Consider the following 19,611-nt stretch of genomic DNA (forward strand, 5'->3'; position numbering starts at 1 on the left):
TATTTATTTTAAAAGTGCACTTTTCCTTGTATTTTATTTATGCTTTGGAACACGCAAGATATTTCTCTTGTGTTTCATATAATTACTGCACGTATGGCTATTTTCGAACGCGCAAATAAAGTTGTCTATATTAATTAATGTTTTTATAAAGTATATCCTATATGGCATTTTTGCAAGTAGGACAGCCTTTTTTTTACAATTTCGTTTTCCGTCGAAAATAATGGCTGTCTTCACTATTCCCAAATTCAATGGTAGTACACAGTTCTCTGTTGCACCCGCGACAATCCGTGATGATTTACTAATTATATATACATGTATAATTAGTAAATATATGTATATACATAAATATTTGCACATTTAAATGTTTTAAAAGATATTTCTATATTTTATTATATTGTATAATACAAAATAACTCTACGTCAACAACAATAATTACATTGCAGTAAAAATCACTCAACGGCGGTGTTGACCGTGTATCGTATCAGAAGTAGAATCTATTTTTGTTTATCGCATATTTTAAGATGTGGATTGGTACGAAAATCAATATCATCCGCATAATTCCTTGCATCGTAGCGTCGGTTAGTCGAGAAGCATTCTTTTTTTCCGTTTCTTTTTTTCTTATTAACAATCGTTGACAAAAGAGAAAGAAGGGATAAGTTAGTTCCAAACACAGGCTTGGCATTTGACAGCCTAAGTCTGATGCTGAACTTGACTCTCTCTTGCTCGCAGGTCCAATTCGTTCCGGCAGACTAGCGGTGGTAGGGCATTGCAGGGCTCGGAGGGGGGAGGCTATCGTGGGGCCACTCCAAGCAGCTCCCTTATGGGCAGCTCCAGCATCTCTGCCCACCCCCTCCTGCCCCTCGGCGATCCTGGTATGTACCATGACCGACACCAACCTCCACAACAAACGCTTTATTTTTAATTTCTTCGCCCTTTGGCTCTCTATTTCTGTCCACCTGTTTCTAGCCTCATTTCTTTTCACCGTATCATAACTAAAGTATTGTAATAGTAGAGTAGAATAGCGTATCTTAAATAGATTGTTTTTAAACGGATTTTGTGCCTAACTTTTGTTATGTTTATAAGAATTGAATATGTGTGTGTGTATGTGTGTGTGTCTGTCATGTGCGTGTATGTGTGTGTGTATGTGTACGCGCAAAAATTATAATGTAAGAAAATCTAATCTTTTATGTATACGGATTATGATCATATCTCGTTGAAATATATACATGTACGTTTAGGACTCGAAATTGAAACGTTTATGCGTTTAGTTTCACATAAAAAACGAAATAATTAGTCGACTTTGATATACTATTTATATAATATTTATATTTTACTTGTTTATAGATGATAATATATACTGATTAATGATTATCATATACATATCAGAATGATATCATAATATTATTGATTATTATAACAAAGTAATATAATATTATATATAAAAATTTCTAATAACATCGACTATTAATTTACTCTTTATTATTGATATTGAGTATTAATTCGCTAATACTTGTTTATTTTGTAATTTATTTTTATTTTTTCTTTATTCAAAAGAATAAAAAAAAAGTTAAAATATCATGCGTGTGCATGCGTTAAATTCATTTTTTCCGCAATAGTCGTTTCATTAATTAAATATTCATTAGAATAATTAACATGACAGAGGTATAATCGCACAAGAATAACAAAACAATTCTATTATGTCATATGCGAACGTAGAAGAAAGGAGATTTATGTCGTGCGATTTTTCTAGCTCTGGCAACCCCAGCTCAGTCTCTGTCATGCGGTTCGATGACGCTGGATTCTCCGACGACTGTGACGAGTGTCTCGATGGGAGGGACGATTCACCGTCGAGAAGACACAGCTACATCGTTTCGGACGCTCACCTCTATCGACGTCCATTCACCAGCCACCCCCAGCCAGGTCCCAGCACAGCGGCAGATGCTTGCTACCAGCCAGCAACGGATTTCATCAACAGGTCGTATCAGCCCCTCTAACAGCAGTCCTCCCGAATTCCCACTACCACGACCTCTGCCCAGATACCCCTGGCAACGGTCGGCTAGTTGTCGCGAGTTGTACGCTTCTAGTTTTGAGGACTCCGGTAAAGCGCGGCCGCGGGACGACAAAGTCACCGCGGACCTTCCGTTAGATCCATTCCAGTTAGCCTCCCAGGGTGAACTAGATAACCCCATAACACGTTACGACGAAAGTAATCGTTCGTATAGCGCCGCTAGTTCGAAATTACCTTCTCTAGATCACGATTCTGTCCCCGAGCGTGTGTACAGCAGTTCCTACCCGGGAACGTCGTCGTTGTCTACCGAATCGGGCCATGAGGAATCGGGTCCCGCTGGAGATCTGTCACATGACGATCTCTCACACGATTCTTACGAGCTTTTGGAACGCGAACATGAATTCGAGTATCCGGAATCGTATTCTAGTCCACACGACGAACCAATATCCGATCAGAGCGACGAAGGAATCGAGCACGAGATGTTCCAAATGGACTCCGAAACCGATTCCTTTGTCAAGCACAGATCATTAAAGCCTTCAGAGAAACAACAATACAGATCCGCGTTTACTGATCTCAAGAACTCTAAAGTCAAGTCCATCGATCGGTACTCAGCTGTATCTAAGGTAGATAACGATTTCGTGATCACCGAATCTAGAATACAACGGACAGGTACTCAAATAGAACGTAAATTTGAAACGAGACACGCTAATTCCGTGGAACAGCCACCCAAGACGGGTATTCCGCATCAGGACTCCGCTAGAAAAGATCCCGTGGTGATGCAGGTACACAAGCAAAAAATGTCTGTCTTAAACGAGTTGAAGAACTTAAAACCCAAGTATAAGATCACACACGTAGATTCAGAAGTCTTGCGAGACGAAGGTATCATGCGTCCGAAATCGCGAATTGATGATGATCTAAGTCCGGTTGACGGAAGTAGAACATTAGATCATAGCGCAAAAGGTAGGACGACTAGGGCACGCAGTATTGCTAGTCTGGACGATCATCCACCGCGGTTATATGTCGAGACAGGTAGTCTAGGTCGAGGTCATAAATCTAGAGATAGGAAATCGAGAGATGCTGACGTTAAGGTCGAGAAAGTCTTGTCGAAGGAGCGTAGGAGCATTGAGAGGGAGGAGCGAAAACGGGACTACTCGAGGGAATGCAGACGAATGGATAAGAGTGATTCACGAGAACGTCGTTCAGTAGATCGGCTCGATTCGCGCGAGCGGAGATCGGATAGTCACGGTCGTCGCAGTATAGACCGGGTCGATATGCGCGAACTACGTAGAAGCATCGAGCGGCTTGATGTGCGCGAGAGGAGTTACGAGCACCTAGACTCAAGGGAAAAGAGTGCCTTTTACAGTGATTTCTATGAATCACGCGGTAAGAGTGTCGATCGTTTAGACTCTCAAGGGTTGCGCAGCAGCATGGAGCATTTAAAGAGTCCTAAAGAGAAGAGCAATCATCGGCATTTAGAGCGTCGAGAGAGAAGTATCGAACGGATCGATTCTCGGGAAACGAGAAAGAGTAGAGCTGCTTCTATCGATTACGATGCAAGGCATACTTTAGAACGCTTTGATTCCGACAATAGAAGCCCATTCGAGCGGTTGACTCCGAAAGAGCAACGGAGGATGAGCATAGAGAGACTCGATTCTCAAAAGTTCGACTTCGATCCACGAGCGATCGAACGTTTGAAATCTTTGGAACGTTATGAACAAAGAGAACGAACCTATGAGAGAAAGATCGAATCAAGGAGCGCCGAGCGAAAGAGTCTAGAGAAGCTAGACTCACGTGAGCGAAAACACTTAGGACGTTTAGAATCACGGGAGGGGAGGAGTCTCGAGTGCCTAGACTTCGACAGTGTGGAACGTAGGAAAAATATCGAAAGAATGGAACATAAAGATCAAAAGAAGACCAGGAGCAAACCCGAGAAAAGCAAACCGGAAGAAAAACCGCGGGAACGTGATGATTGGAGGAGTTTGGAGAAAGCACGGAAAGACGACGAAAGACGAGAGCGCGAGCGGCAAGCTAAACTATCCATCGAATCCCGTACGGAAACTGTTATTGGCGTGCCGCATGAGATGGAGAATTTGAAGTCAAAAACCGTGTTTGCCGAGTACGAGCCGAAGGTTGTTGGTGGTGTCGTGCTAGGCTTCGAGGAGACTGCGTTGCCCGGACACGTGCCAGTGGAGCGTACGAAGAGCGATCCAAATCCAGCACGGCAAAGATTAGGATCTAGCAACAGCAAGAGGCATATGCTGATGCACCAGAAATCCATAGATTTAACACCGGCCGACTCTGGCGATGAAGAACCGTTTTCAGACAGCGCAGCAATACAGAAAAACAATGCCGATATTCCGTATACGTTGCATAAGAGGCATGTTATGAACGGCACCGCATCCGATGAAAAATCCGAGTCGGATAGCAGTAAAACCTCGAGGAATGTCAAGAGTCTCGCCAAGGATTTACCGAAGTTACCACTGAAGATGGTAACGGATCTCCCATATTTCGATCTAACTAAGCTTCCCTCGATAGAAAAGGCCAGCAATAAACTATCTCCGGATAAACCGAAGAGCGGCACGGTTACTACCGCAAGACCAAAATCGATATTAAGCCCCTCGGATAAGCCGAAGAGTATTTTAAGTCCTACATCGAAACTTTCGCCTACAGACCCAAAGAGCATCGTTTGTAGTTTATCGCCCAGCAAGAGAAGTCCTTCGAAAGTGAAGACTCAGTCTCCTGAAAAGTTCTCACAAAAGGGCGGTTCGTTAGATAGAAATAAAGCCGAAGTTATCATCGAGGATTACATGTGCAAGAAATCTTCGAGTTTGGACAAAAAGCCTTCGAAATTGTCGCCGGTAGAACCGAATATTACTATTATCTCGGCTATCGAAAAACGTTCGCCCAAAAAGTCGCCGACTGATCCTAACGTAACTATCGTCTCTGTGATACAGAAGAAGAAATCTCTTGACGGTGCGTCCAGAAGTCCCACCAGTATTGCGAAAGCGGCGGATGCTGTAAAAGCTGCTCTGAATTTTGCCGATATCGTTAGCATGGAAATGAAGCAAAATTTGGAACGCAAGGCGAAAATTGAGAAAGATAGTCTAAAAGCACCGGACGATAGTTTAGAAAAGCAAGATAGTATTGAAAAGATACCGTTACCCGATATTCCTGGCGAACAGGCTGATGAGAAAACAATAGGTGGCCAAGTCAGTAATATCGAACAGATGATGGTTAAAGAATGGGATCGTTCCCCAAAACGAGTCGTCGATGAATTATCTGACGATGATCAAAAAAGAGATAACGTACAGTCTGTAATAGCTGAAGTTCACATACCGGCTACATTGGAAATCAAACCGGAGAAACCGCCGATTCCGGAGAAACCCAAAACATTAGAGAAGCCAAGTATTCCCGAAAAAACAAAACGTATTTTGGAAAGAATAGAATCGAAATTTTCGGAAGTTAGTAAAAATTCCGCTACACGAATATCGAGACCAAAGATCATTGATACAGGATTTGACGATTTCGTGGATCCAGTCGCCGATTTGCCTTTGGACGAAGTGCCTGTGAAACCTACTCTAGAGTTGGATAGTCTTAAAGTTCCTGAGTTTGTTCCTTTCATGCTGAGACCGCACGCGGAACCGATAAGATCGAAATCTTTATCGTTGGCAGAAGAGAAGGCGCCAATCGATACCTTGCTCTCACCGGAAGTCGAGAATAAACATTTCGTGCAAGATGTCTCTCCGAAGAGAATGAGAAAGGTGAAGTCCGAACCGAAAAAGGATTTCAAAAAACAATCAAAATCGTTAGAAGGCGACAAACCGCCACTGAAGAAGAGCGCATCGAAAGAGTCACGTTCACCATCGGTGAGTATAAAAATCGACAAATCCAAATTGAAACTCGGTGAAATGCCACAGGAGATCATAATAATAGATTCGACTGACGTGGCGCCAGAGATAAGCATTGTACAAAAAGCCAGATCAAAATCCGTAACTAGATTATCTGACAAGCCATTTTCAACATCGAAGGAGGAAAAGGAAGAAACGAAGACTCGCGCGAAATCTGCGTCCGTCGACGATGAATTGATTAAGGGCACGATAAAATCTGAGAAATCGAGACCGAAGTCATTGGGAATATCTAAAAGTTTGGGAAGTACGGAAAAGAAAGATTCAGTAGAGAAAATCTCGCCGAAGAGAATCAAAGCTGCTGCCAAGGCAGCTGCCGATAAATCTGCTATGGCAAAAGAAGCAATGTCAAAACAGGATACGAAAATAGCACGTGGAAAAGTGGCTTTGAAAGTGGAAGCGACTAGCGAGGAAACTGTTGCTGAATCAAAACAACCTAAACAAGAGAAGGATTCTAAGCCGTCTGTTAAACCTGATGTAGTGATTGATCAGCTAATGGATACTAAACGAGCAACGGACGAGTCCAAGGAAGTGGTTAAGGAATCAGGCAAAGAGCCAAGCAAGGAACAAACTAGTATAAAGAAAACTACGCTTGTTCAGGATTTAACTCAATCTCCTTTAGTCTTACGGAAACCGGGACAGACACCTATTCTGTTTGCTCGCGCACGTCTTGGTCTTTCGGAAGGTAGCGGGATTGGCGCTCTTCAGCGTCAAGGCGCAACGCAGTCGCCTACTGCTCAGCGGCGCGCGAAATCTTTGGACGCCGCCGTAATCTCCGTGCACAGACTACCGCCGGCGAACGCGTTCTCCAGCAAGGATGACACAGTGGACGTGTCGGAGAATCTGGAGGATCAAGAGAACGTTGCTCAAGGCGCAAGTATGGTATCAAAGGTGCTTTCAGTTCAGATGGAAGCCTCGCCGAATCACAAATCCGACAGTACCGATCACACGACCGTGCCAGAAATATGTACGGATTCTTTGTCTGTTACCGAGACTTCGACGCAGTATCTAGAGTCACCACTGACAGAATGTAACGAGATTGTTCCTTGCATTGATTTCTATGAGGGACAAGAAGGCGGCCAAATGCCATTTGTGAGTTCCATTAACGAAAACAGAACGCAAACATCGGTCATAGAGAGCGCTAAAATGGAGGAAGCAACAAAATTTATCGATCAGAGTTCCGCCGAATCCGGTATTGAACAGGAAGCTTCTCAGGACAGTTCCGATGCAAAGGTTGGTACATCAAAAGGTGCTCAGTTGGATCAAGATCAATCGGCAATCTTCGTGAAGAGCGCTAGCACAGAAGCTGTTTATAGACAAACTGAATCGCCGAGCGAAGTTTCTGATGGAGAGACAAATGCAAAAATTAGCGAAACTGTATCGCCAAAATCTTCTTCACCTCGTCCATACGACTTTCATGTCAGAGTTGAAGGTTCGAGAAGTCCTTCTGAGAGAGATGATGTACCTGATGTAACTATAAGCGCGGCTCGAGAGGACATGTTCTTCTTTAATTATGATCAGGATGATCCTCCAGATATGGTCAAGTCGCCAATACAAATATCCATTGAAGAATGTTCCGACGACGATATGAATCAGGAGGAGGATGAGGAAGAAATAGTAGAAGTACGGGTGGAGGACATCGACGAACGAGAAGAAGAGGAAAATAAACGGTTGGACTCTCTTGACACGAGCGAGGATACGCTCGATGCGCTCGATACGCAAGTGCAGACGCGAGGTGCGGATAGCGAATTAAGTTCACCGGACTACGGTGTTGATAGGATGGATGAGAAAACATTGGTCGAGGTTGAATTGACGCCGGAATACCTGGAGATGAAGAAAGAAGATGAAGAAACGGCGGAAGAATTACCGGAAGATGAACCAGCGAAAGAGACTCTGGAGATCGCGGATTCCAATCGTCTCTCCATCGACAGAAAACTCAGACTGAGCACTGAACGTTCGAGAAGCGAAGAAACCAACACTTGGACACCAGACAGAGAAGACCCAGACTCTAGTTCGTGTTCTATCGCTCGACCACTAGGAATCGGTCAGATACAACCCATAATAGATCGTCGGGAAATCGCTATGATCGAAGGCGCCCGAGACAGCGGTTCCTTGGATGATGACAGCAACGGCACGCAACTTCCTCCGAAGCAGGAAATGAACGTCACGTGGAAATCATTCCCGCAGGGAAGCTCCGGTAGTTCCAGTCTCGAGGATGGCTGGGTGCCTCAGGACGAGAGCAACGCACAGCAATCGCAGTCTGAAGACAGCAACGGTCAGAACGAGGATAGTTTCCAAGAAGACCTAGCGGACTTTCCCGGCACCTTTATCATTGGTCCTGAAATATTAGCTAATTATGGCGCATTTTCACTCTCACGTACGCTGTCAAGAATATCCGAACGATCGACTACGTCGGAGCAAGACAGAAGCGACTTGGAGGACTCCTTTAAACCCAGCTCGAGGTCGCCGAGTCTCGACGACGAGTCTTTGATGTCAAGCGATCATCAGCCATCTCTATCATCGGATCCTCCGTCTGGTACGGCGTTACCATCCGTTTCTGATGATCGCAGAACATCTTCCGAGCTGCCAGACATTCCCATCGACGTGGTTGGCGCGCACGAGGATGACTCGAAATCGCCGCGAACGACCAGGCGATCACGATTGCAGTTGCAAAGTTCCGAGGACTGGCCATCGCCACCCAGTTCACCTGTTTTTGAAACACCGGTAGTGAGTCACGTGGAGACATTTTATATGGAAATCAAACCGGAGGAAGCCGTCAAGGTGACCGTTACGGACAGTACGGAGACGCCCGTTCATGCGGAACAAGACAGTGATTCCAGCGACGAGAATAGAACGCTGCATGATGACCTGCATTCGACTCTTTTGGAGGACGGACAAAGTTCGACGTCTGTGACAACGGCCGACGGTACAGTCAAAATCGCGGTAAAACCGAAATCGAATTCGTACATAACTGGTTCGTCGCATAGCGAGGACACGTCGATGGGCTTGTCTATGTCCGAATGGTCCAGCTCGAACAACACCGTGCGTCAGTTTTGCCAGTACTCTGGTACAAAGTCTGACGACAACTCGCTCGCGGAACTTGGCGCCTCGATCTCAGACTGGTCAGGTAGCACAACGGTGATACCACAACAGTACTACGCTACACCCGCGGACAAAAGTCAGAGTGACACCACGACATCCGAGAGAAGCGCGACCAGCATGAGACCAAACTCGAAATGTCAATCTGCAGATACTTCCTCTCTTCCATCTCCGCCGTCTCCGTCTTCACTACCGCTACCCGTGTCGCCACCACTGCCTTCTCCACCCGAAACAGTTACTTCCTCGTTTCTTCATGACGAAGCCACCGGTTCCACGATCGAACAGCACGAGACTTTACAGGCCAAGACTACCATCGAGAATGACGATGATCTACGTCAATCTCAAACGCACGGTGACGAGTTCGACGAGGCGCGACGATTTATTGAGAGCCAATTCGATGAGCACCATCGCCTGCGCCGATACGATGACGAACAGCAAGGCCTTTGTCCCCAGGAATTCGCCGACACTTCGCCACCTCGTATCACTCTTCGAAATGAGTACGACGAGGCCATCGACGATGATTTCCAAATGGTTCCAGACGAGGATACGATCTGCGTTGATGACACGGCGCTGCCAATTCCCGAAGAGGATGAGGAGGATCAATTGTACGATAATGTGCCCGCAATGAAATATTCTAGTAGCGAGAAAATACGGATGGAGGTCGGTCGGGGGGACAGTTCGGAAGATATGCACGAGAAATATGCCGATCTCACGTTCCAATCGAGAATACCGGACGATTGGTTATCTGAGGAACGAAGAAACGTCCCGGAGCGGGAGAAACCATCAATGAAATCGACAGGCAAATTCGATCGCGGCTTCTCGGAACCGAGTCCACACGAAGCAGGCAGATATCAGGGCACGCGATCCACTGAACGGCCTGTGATGGTACCAATCCGAGCGAAGTCGACCCCATATTACTCTACCACGAGTCTGAGCGGCGAATCGACTACATCTAGTCCGCCTATGCCAATCAAGACGCAGATCAGAACAAAGACGATGCCTTGTTCGTCGAGCCGTAGCCCACAGAGCGAGGGTGACACCTCCTCGAGCATGGATAGCCCGGCGCATACGCCCGATCGGGGGGGTCAACGGGCATTCCGTCGGAAACGACAGCAGAATGCTAAGAGGCGACACCGCGTAGTAGTCGATCTTGAGATCAAGGACGGCCATATAGTATCCAGCACTGATTCCAGTTTCGACGTGGCAACCATACCGCCACCGCTGCTACCAGAAAGTCAGAGACTAGACGTAGACGACGACGAGGACGATGAGATGTCCCTCGAGATGAAGGATGAACATCATCGACAGCAGCAGCGTTGACGCATCGTCGACGATCGATACTAAACAGAAACGCCCGAGGAAAAGAGAAAATTGAGCGCAATCGGTCACGCTCACTCGGGGGCTCAAATTAGCAGAATTTATAGGCAAGTTCCCAGTTTCGTATGGAATTGAACGCACTTTAGAATTGACAGACTCCGTTATGTTGGCACTCTCTCGACTTATGTCTGTCGCGCGAAAGATCAAATGGGAACAGATCTCGACTCGGCCTGATCTTCTGCAATCTTGATTCAACAACGACGATTTGCCCGGCGAAGTTTTGCGCTGAGTGGCAATCGAGAATCGAGAGGTTATACGGGTATGAATGACGACATGAGCGAATTAACGAGGACGAAAGCAGGACAGACGTAAGACGAAGACGACGTTTATCGTTCCGGGCTGGAAAGCCCAAGGCTGAATGATCAAAAGCTGCGAGAGGAAAGTAGCATAATTATATCGTTAGGGATACGGATACGGTTTGTTACGCGTTTTAGAGACCCGATTTACTTTGATATCATCACGATAGAACCCCTCTGGTCCCCATCTCCCAGTAGATATGAGTATACTTTAGCGAGTAATATTCATATACATAATATACACGGGAAGTGAAGTATCTTAACTATCGTGATCAGCGTGCCCGTGCGCGACTCGTTGGAGAATGATAATCGTTACGTGCGACACGTTATATCCTATTAATAATAATGTTATAAGGCATAGAAATTGAAAGACCGAGACGTAGAATTTTCGAAGATAATTGTAAACTTAAAAAAACTTAAAACGAGCTGTGTCATCGCGAATCATTTTTAACCCCTTTAATCGGCTTGAACCCTTTTGTTTTTTGCACGAGATATTGTTAAGGATAATTGTGCAAATACTTGAACGAATGACGTAAACATTCTTTTCTTTCTCTAAAAAAAAAAAAGAAAAAAATATTAACGTAGCTTTGTTACATATAATTGCATTCAGCGCTCCCACGTGATCGTGCAATCGTTATCGCACCACGCTGTAACGACGTTATATAAATCAGCGCTAAATCACTGCGTCGCGAATACACGACGTTTTATTCGGTCGCGCTACCTTGAAATTCATCCAGGACAATCAATCGCGAGCGACGGTCGCTCGAAGTGGAATTCCCTCGAGGGAGAAACGAGGGAAAACGAAACGCGGAATTACATAAGGTCGTCCGGGGCGATTGTTTCCAGTTCGAATTGAATTCCGAACAGCAACGACAACGCGATCCTATGATTACGCCGCGGTTTGCTTCGCGCACGCGAATTAGAAAGGAGAGGAAGAAAAGTTGCTCAACGTAGATACGTAAACGTGATGCACCGCGCCTTTTCGCGTTTTTAATGGCGCCGCGGCAGGTGCATCTCCGGTATATCCTGCGTGTATGGAATTACCCTCGACGAGCGAGAGGAGCACCTGTTACTCGTTAATAGACGTTGGCGATGGACCAACCGAGTGGTAGCCGTTAAGCTCTCTGTTTTAGGTGGGAACTTAAGCCTCGTCTAATCATTAATCCGTGAGACTTATTCGCCTAGCGACAAATATATATTCGCAAGATCAGGCCGGGAAATCTATGCTCTATATTAAAATTGTTACTGGGCGATTATTTATCGCCGATACTTGTTTGAGAAGAAGATTGCAGGTAGAAACGCGTCTCGGCTGTTTTCGGAAAACTTATGACTCTTCATTTTTTTTTTCTTTTCTTTCGCTCGTTTAGAAAAATTTCTATTTGAGACTAATACGATCCGTTCAGAAAAATTTCTATTTGAGATTAATACAATCCGTATGTACATTACATTTTTATCGCTCACAATTATTCTCTTAGATCGGTGATTTTGAGAGAAAAAGAGAGAAAAAGATCGGCTTTACAGTGAGTGAATTATGGGAGAAAGGGGATGCTTCCTGATGAAAGAAACGTGCAGTTTGACCAGGAAAAACTTCAGGAAGGAGTCCGATTCGAGCGAAGCAATAGAAAGTCCCATTTGGATTTCTCATTGGCTTGTATTGTGCCTAGTTTTTATACCATATTTGTCATGTGCATAATTTAACTATGATAGCGAGGCGTGAACAATTTCGACGCTAATTACGACGCGTTTATGCACGCACGTGCGTGTGCATGTGACTCCCTTAACGCGTCTTTAGATAGGTAAAGTATATGTAAACGTAGGTACAGATTATGCAAAAAAGAAAACGAGTAACATTTGTAATGTTCATATCAGACTAGAAATTGAGATTGCCTTGGAATTTACTCATCAGAAGACCAGTCGGAAAAAAGAAAACCAATATCAAGTTTAGTGAACTTTGCTTCGATTGGTCAAATTTCAATTCAATCTCAATCTCTAGTCTGATATGGGTATTACGAATGTACACGATATGTTTCCGGGATAACGATCACAATTGCAAATTTACGCGACATTGTCAGAAACGCGATTTTGTTTATTTTTGTTGAATGGATATAAGGAATCCTCGAATTGCTGCCATTTTAATTTTACTTTAGAGCTGTCGCGACGCTTGTTTAGTATTTTCATAGTATTTTTAATTTTAATTTAATCTCTTTATAGTTTTTAATTTAATCTCTTTATAGTTTTTAATTTGGTTTTAATCGAATATGGATATTTTTCTTGTATACGTTTCGTAAATACGTATTTAAAAAACGGAATATCGAGCTACGAACTTTTAAAATGTTAGGTGCGATACCTGTTACATCTTAAAGATGAAAACAGATAAAAATAGATCTCAAACGGAATAGCAGGGTTGACTTAATTGATATGGAACTAGGTAACTTTAACTACTCCTCCTGTTGTAGAACGCGGTTATTTATAAATGGCAACTAAAACATTACTTTAATTTTAAAGGCTTGTTAAAGTATGTCCGAAAAAAAAGTATCTTTGAATAGATTCGTGGTAAATATAATTCATTACAGCAATAATTCGTCAATAATTCGTTCGGGAATTGCAGCATTCCTGATTACGAGGTGAAATCGTTATGTACTCTTAATATATCGGAGATTCTCGCCATATCATCGTTATTATACACGGCTCCATTAAAATCGTTATCTGATGATCGTATATGACGATGAAGGGGATACATAGTGCGAAATATGTGAAACGCACACAGGAACGAACGCTGAGTGCCGATAAATGATGGCGTGCTTTATTTGGCGAACTTTCAATTTTGATATCCGCGCATGTTCCGAGCCATAGGCTTAAATGCGAACGAGATTTACTTCAGGATTACGTCGATACGTGTCAGGGTCATATTGTTGGATTTTCTGACTACACTCTGTACATGTCGTTGTCCAAGCTAGGAATGACAGTTATCCCGGGATTGTCCGAAGCGAGAGACCATCGGAATGGCTGTTGCCGAATCACTTAAATAGGTCGCGGTTTCGGCAATTCCACGATGGTCCTAATTTGGAGCATGACATAGAAACGATAGATGGCTTATCTGACCACGCACGAGAAAAACAAATCTCCAAAAGATCTTCCGTAAATGTATCTCTATTTGGAAAAGAGCTTCCCATGACTTATCTTCGAGTTCGAAGATCGAAGATTTTTCCTCCTTTATCTGTGCCTATGTGATTTACGATACAATGTCTTTTTTTTTTCTTTCGATCTTTTTTGCAGCGATATTTAGATAAATAAATAAATTTAAATAAATTATGTTTAAAATTATATGCGTCGGCATATGTAAATTATTGAAATAAAGAGGGCTTTTGACGTATGAATGTTAGGACGCTAATTTTTAAATAAAAGTTAAGTTTAAGTAAAAATCACATTTTGCGCATCGATAAATTTAACGATTATAGTTGTTATGTAATAACCAAGCTAAAATTCTGAATACTTTAATCTATGAATCACAATTTATTGAAGAGAAGCATAATTTTTTCTCTTTTTGAGAAATTATGGTGCAGAATCACTAATGACGAACGGTTAACATACGATTCATCTCTCCGAATGTAATCGGTACAGAGGTCATACTGGTCTAGTTACGTTAATGTCTATAGTGGCACGGCCTGGGCGATTAGTCGAATAAAACCCTTTGATGCGTGATTAGTATCATTATGTCTCCGTTTGTGTATGAGTATCTGTGCAGCGGCGAACTCGATCGGAGACGCACGAACGCTACCAAACCGCAGAGACGAAATATGGCACAAGTTTGCCGAAACGTTTCATTACGAAAAGAAAACAATGTAACGTCACTTTCATCAGTTTAGTTTACTCGATTGAAAATTTTCTCTCTTTTTCACCCTCTTTACCCCCTTCTTCTTTTCCTTTTTCTCTTGTTTTCTCTTTTTTTTCTTTTTTTTTTATCACTTTCGTGATTTTTTCTGTTCACTCGCGTTTACTCCATCGAATTCGCCGTAACTCACTATATTGGTACGTCCTCCCCGTCTCTTGGCTCCTGCATTTGTGCATCGTCAGATTCGGTCCTGTCATCGTATGATATTGCACCTAGAGCAATGTTCATAGTCCGATCTTAAATTTAAGATTGTTTTAATTACGATTTTAAGATATAAAATTAGTTCCGTTGGTTGATGGAATTTTAAGACGATCTAACACCAAACTTAAGACGATCAAGATCGGATTATGATATTACTCCTAGAAACACTCTAATCAGAATCTTAAGATAGCAACTTTTAATTGCTATTTTTCCATTACTGTTCTTCAATTCGCGTTTTCAATTTCTGACATTGCTATTTTTTTTTAAACATAACAAGTAAATTAACACTTTAAAGAGATTTTATTAACATTTAATTCTTTTAATATTATCGAATGATGTAGTTTCTTTATAATAATTTTCGCTGATAAAATAAAATTTATAAAAATAATGTTTTTCAAATTTTATAAAATGATATTCCATTTAATTTTAACATAATATTTCTATATAAATTATAATTTCATTATAAAACTAATTAATATTTTGGACTAATTTAAATAATTAAGTAAGCAAGCAATCTGCAGTTGCAATTTATGAGATATTTTTACGTTTTAATATGTAAATAAATAATTATGCGGTTTTATCCATGTTTGATTAATAATTTCCATAGTTAAATTAAATATATTTCTCTTTCTATTTTTATTGTAATATATAATTTTTCGTATCTTTGTTTTCGTTAGAATTACAAAAAGGGACTATTTAAATGACATTCAGAAAACCTCAAAAATGCTCTTTCGGTTTTCTTTTCACTTCTTTTAATTATTCGTCAAAATTGAATACCCATGAAACTTAATAAATATTGATGTACGTTATGTGCGTCATAAAGATCACAGATTTTTCCGTTTCTAAAGGAATTTTGAAGAAAAGTGTTGGACCCTGGTGATCAAAATTCTGATTAGAAGGTTTCCAATCGCACTTACACATTCGCACTCGTCTCTATCTCGCACTTGTCTCCCCCGGTCCTTCACTTGTGTTTGCGCACAAGTTGCCGACTCGCTTCACAGTCTTGTTTCCTGTAAAACATAACGCCTGTTCCCCGTTCATGCAGATCATATGCTTTGCGCGATCATTGACGTGTCCGCGAAAGTTTTCGCGCCGTCCGAGTTCGGAACAGAGAACCCCAAACCCATCTGTCATCACGTCTCTCACTCAATCTCGTAGTTCGTAACACGTTATACAGTCGCATCCGGAACCAACGCGTAATACATAGAGGAATCGAAGAAACCAAATATCGACACGGGTATTTCCGTCCTCGTGCGATGTGTCGACTCGAGAACTCGTGAAGAACGCCTTTTGAACAGACGTCAGACTCGAACAAGAGATAGCTCACTGGGTCTGGGACACCTTGTATACATCAATTGAACATATGAAACCATATAAAAGGTTAAACGGAAATACATCGAGAATACACATTTTATCTATTATAAAAGTTCGAAGTTCACTCTTCGAGATACAATTATCAAGCGTGTCGTTTCGTTCGACACGCGAAATTGAATTATCTGATTTAGAAATAGTGCCCAAGCAAGTGCCTCGAGCAGCTACACTTGTCGATCAGTTTAAAAAAAGGAATGACATATTTACGACGATATCACTTTTAGACAGGGCGTCCTAGACCTATTTCTTTAAATATTTACTGATTTTTTTTATCAATTTTGAATTGATTTTTTTTCTCAGAAAAGAATCATTGATATATTCTCGTTAGAAAACAATCGAATCATTTTCGAAGACTTTTTTGATCTTTATATTCTTTTTGCTTGTATACTTTTATCGAATTTAGTCTTTTTTTTTTTTCATTTTAATTTTGATTGCTCAAAGAAAAATGACATTGGCAATATCAGTGAAACCACATCACGAAACCACATCGTTTAAATCATCCCTGAACTAGACACAGCCTTCCTTGCCTTGCCTCTTCCCTATCTTTTTGTGGCAAAATACGTGAAAGTATCTTTAAAAGAACAGCAGATCTTTCACATCGGAGAAGAAAGCGCCGTATTGGCAGCTCTTTTCAATGTTGGAGAGTGTACGGGTCCCCTAAATCACACATCACGAACAGAGTGACAAGGCCTTCGCACGACAGACTACCGTATATACTTGTATACATATAGATATGTACCCGGTGTACTTTACATATGCTTTTCGACAGGTGGTGGTGGTGATTACAATCGCTGGACCTACACGAACGGATACGTGAACTCGCCGGCCTGGCACATGCATTACCGCGTGAACCAGGTGCGTAACGTAATGGTTCACGCAACACCACGCACCCTGACTAATCGATTTTTACCGCTGTACCCACGTTGAACGGGAAGCCATACACCGCACACTGTTGAGGCTAAGAAAGTACCACGCTACACGACAGTGAGGCTCGCGCGAGTAGACCGCGCGGCCGCACGCACCAAAGGATCGCGAAACGAGATTATATTGAGAACAAAGAAAACTCAAAAGAAAAGAGCGCAAAAAACCAAGATCCCAAGCGTACCAGCTTCTACTCTACATCCTTTTGCAATTCCCTTCAACACTATGCTTTGCGATCGTTTGATTTTCACGCAGCATTATCGCGGGATTGTGATTCATGCGGGGGGAGGTAGGAAGCCACGAATATTGTGCTCTCTCGTTATTACACAGCGTAAGATTTGTAAAAATTCTCTACTGTCGAAAACAAAATCCTTAGCGTCTAGCGACACCACGGAGTGTGCGATATTTTATATATATTAATACCATCAATGTATATATATTTGGACGGTATATATTATATGTCCAAATCGCTCCGCGTGTGTATAAAAGCGCCACGAAATTCCCTCTTTTTTTTTTCTCTCCTGTCAGAATTCTCAGAGGACAGAGGATTGAAGACTTCGCCTTTGCGAATAAAACATGCTGTCCCCTCTCGCGATTCGCTTGGACCACTTTTGTTAACCAGCTTCTCTCTTTATTAGCATGTTTCTCCGCTTTCGTTAATTCCATTCCGTAGCGAGATTTCTGGTCCTTTAGATCTTAGACGCACTTAACTCCTCAGCCACACCATATTTATTCTAAAGTATTTATTCTGAAGATCGTCACGTTGCTCATGATCTAAAAAGAGAAAAGAAAAGAGAAGAAAGTGTTAAAGACAATCTCGCTGTATAAAATCTGATGACTTTCGTGTGTGCACAAAATGTCCACAAAATGTTCACAGTCTCGATACACCGGCACTGCACTTTTAGATTGTTGCAACTAGATCTTCTAAAAACGCGTGAACGCGATGTTTTAACACGTTGTTAAAGTAATACTGTAATTTTCGATATCTTACGGAATAAAGTACGCTGTACACGTTGTGCGATGTCTATTCCCAATTGTATATATACGCGATGTCGCACTGTTATAACTGAATTCAAAGAGTTTCCATCATTATTCGATACTCTTGTAGTTTCAAGCAATTTATCCTCGAAAACGTCACCCCCTCATATTTTTGCATTATATTAGTCTGTGCTATACATACATTTATATATAATAGTCAACTGTTCCTGCCTTCCCCCTGCCTAGAACGTGCGTAGAGATGTGAATTTCACTCATACGAACATACGAAGTTACATTAATCGAACGATCGTGATATGGCACATTGATGGTACGCTACTATATTAACAAAGGGCGGCTTCCCGAATTGGAAGGGGCACGAGATATCTTCCGAAGTAGCATGTCGACAAGTCTCGAGAAAAAACGAGAGAGGACACGGTCTCGTCGAGACGCCCTAACGTTGAATAATTTAAGCGGTGAAATATTCGCAGTTCAGCTGCGACGTCTCTCCACAAAATCGAACAGTTTCGACCAGTTTTCGCACTGCCTTATGTTAAGCTGTGATAGCGAGATAAAAAAAAAATAATCTATGAATTTCTTTATTGCCATGATATTGTTGAAACGAGTGGAGAATAATAGCAAAACGCGATCGTCAAACTCACATCTCTAGTTGCAGCGTGGTACTGAACGTTCCCGCATCTTATTCATCATTATTACACATGTACACGCACAACATACATACATACATATATATATATATACACACACGCGCACACACGTTACACATATACTTCTACGTCAATTATTAACTATTTAGGAACCTTTGGAACCATTACGTAGCGCCCCTGTCACGAATCACGAACGTATTTTGCCACCTATCACAATGTCTCGTCACGTCAACCCCTAATTAATTGTACAAAGTCTCCGTTCTCGGTCACGTCACCATGCTCATTTAATTGTAATTCTTATCACAGTATCTTTGCAGTATATGTGTATGGACAAACACCGTAAGAGTTCATCCTCGGCTCTCCGTCCCATTTCTCCTCAATTTATTCGAAGCTTGTACAATTTTCCTTCCAACGAAAGAGACTATCTGAGATAGATATAAACAATTCAGACATTTTAAATATTATGTCACCGTAACGGAAAGTTTCTCAGCGCTCTTTCCTATTTTCAAAATCTTCTGAAGGATCATTCATATGATAATGACAAGAGGCGCTGAGAACGTTTCTTGTAATGCTCGACAATTGAAATTGTTTAAATCTCCCTCAATGTTCGAACTTTGTGAGCTTTTCTCTCCTATAAACCTCCCAACAAGTCGAATTATTACAGTTAACATTTACTATACGAATGTTCACGAATTTAGCAATAATGCCTGACGCCTGGGGCGAGAAGTTCGTAATTGATGGATATTATGTGCCCGTGTTCCCTTTGTTTTTACTATGAATTCTAAAGAATCATCCTCCGTGCTTCTCAATATCGTATCTCGATAGTGGTTCAGGGGATCAATATATAAATATAACCCGAGCGTGACAGCCGAACGACTGTTATGTATCGAGTAGTCAA

General features: G+C 42.2%; 1 protein-coding gene across 1 annotated transcript; it reads left to right on the forward strand.

The window, feature by feature from the left end:
- The first annotated feature begins 1,788 nt into the window (after nucleotides 1-1,788).
- LOC108757983 (uncharacterized) lies at nucleotides 1,789-11,119 on the forward strand. The gene is made up of 3 exons (XM_018502683.1): nucleotides 1,789-5,217; nucleotides 5,371-6,393; nucleotides 6,514-11,119. Exons 1-3 carry the CDS (start codon nucleotides 1,789-1,791, stop codon nucleotides 10,330-10,332), a joined length of 8,271 nt encoding a protein of 2,756 aa, XP_018358185.1. The 3' UTR covers nucleotides 10,333-11,119.
- The last annotated feature ends 8,492 nt before the right edge of the window (nucleotides 11,120-19,611 follow it).

The sequence above is a fragment of the Trachymyrmex cornetzi genome, unplaced genomic scaffold, assembly GCF_001594075.2.
Source record: "Trachymyrmex cornetzi isolate Tcor2-1 unplaced genomic scaffold, Tcor1.1 scaffold15, whole genome shotgun sequence".
Taxonomy (NCBI): Eukaryota; Metazoa; Arthropoda; class Insecta; order Hymenoptera; family Formicidae; genus Trachymyrmex; species Trachymyrmex cornetzi.

Bases quoted from the DNA above. Each gene is read 5' to 3' on its own strand.
- LOC108757983 (XM_018502683.1), top strand. From the start codon at position 1,789: ATGACGCTGGATTCTCCGACGACTGTGACGAGTGTCTCGATGGGAGGG. The intron at 5,218-5,370 runs GTCAGTAATATC...ATCAAACCGGAG, and splicing joins AGAAAACAATAGGTGGCCAA to AAACCGCCGATTCCGGAGAA. The intron at 6,394-6,513 runs GTGATTGATCAG...ACGCTTGTTCAG, and splicing joins CGTCTGTTAAACCTGATGTA to GATTTAACTCAATCTCCTTT.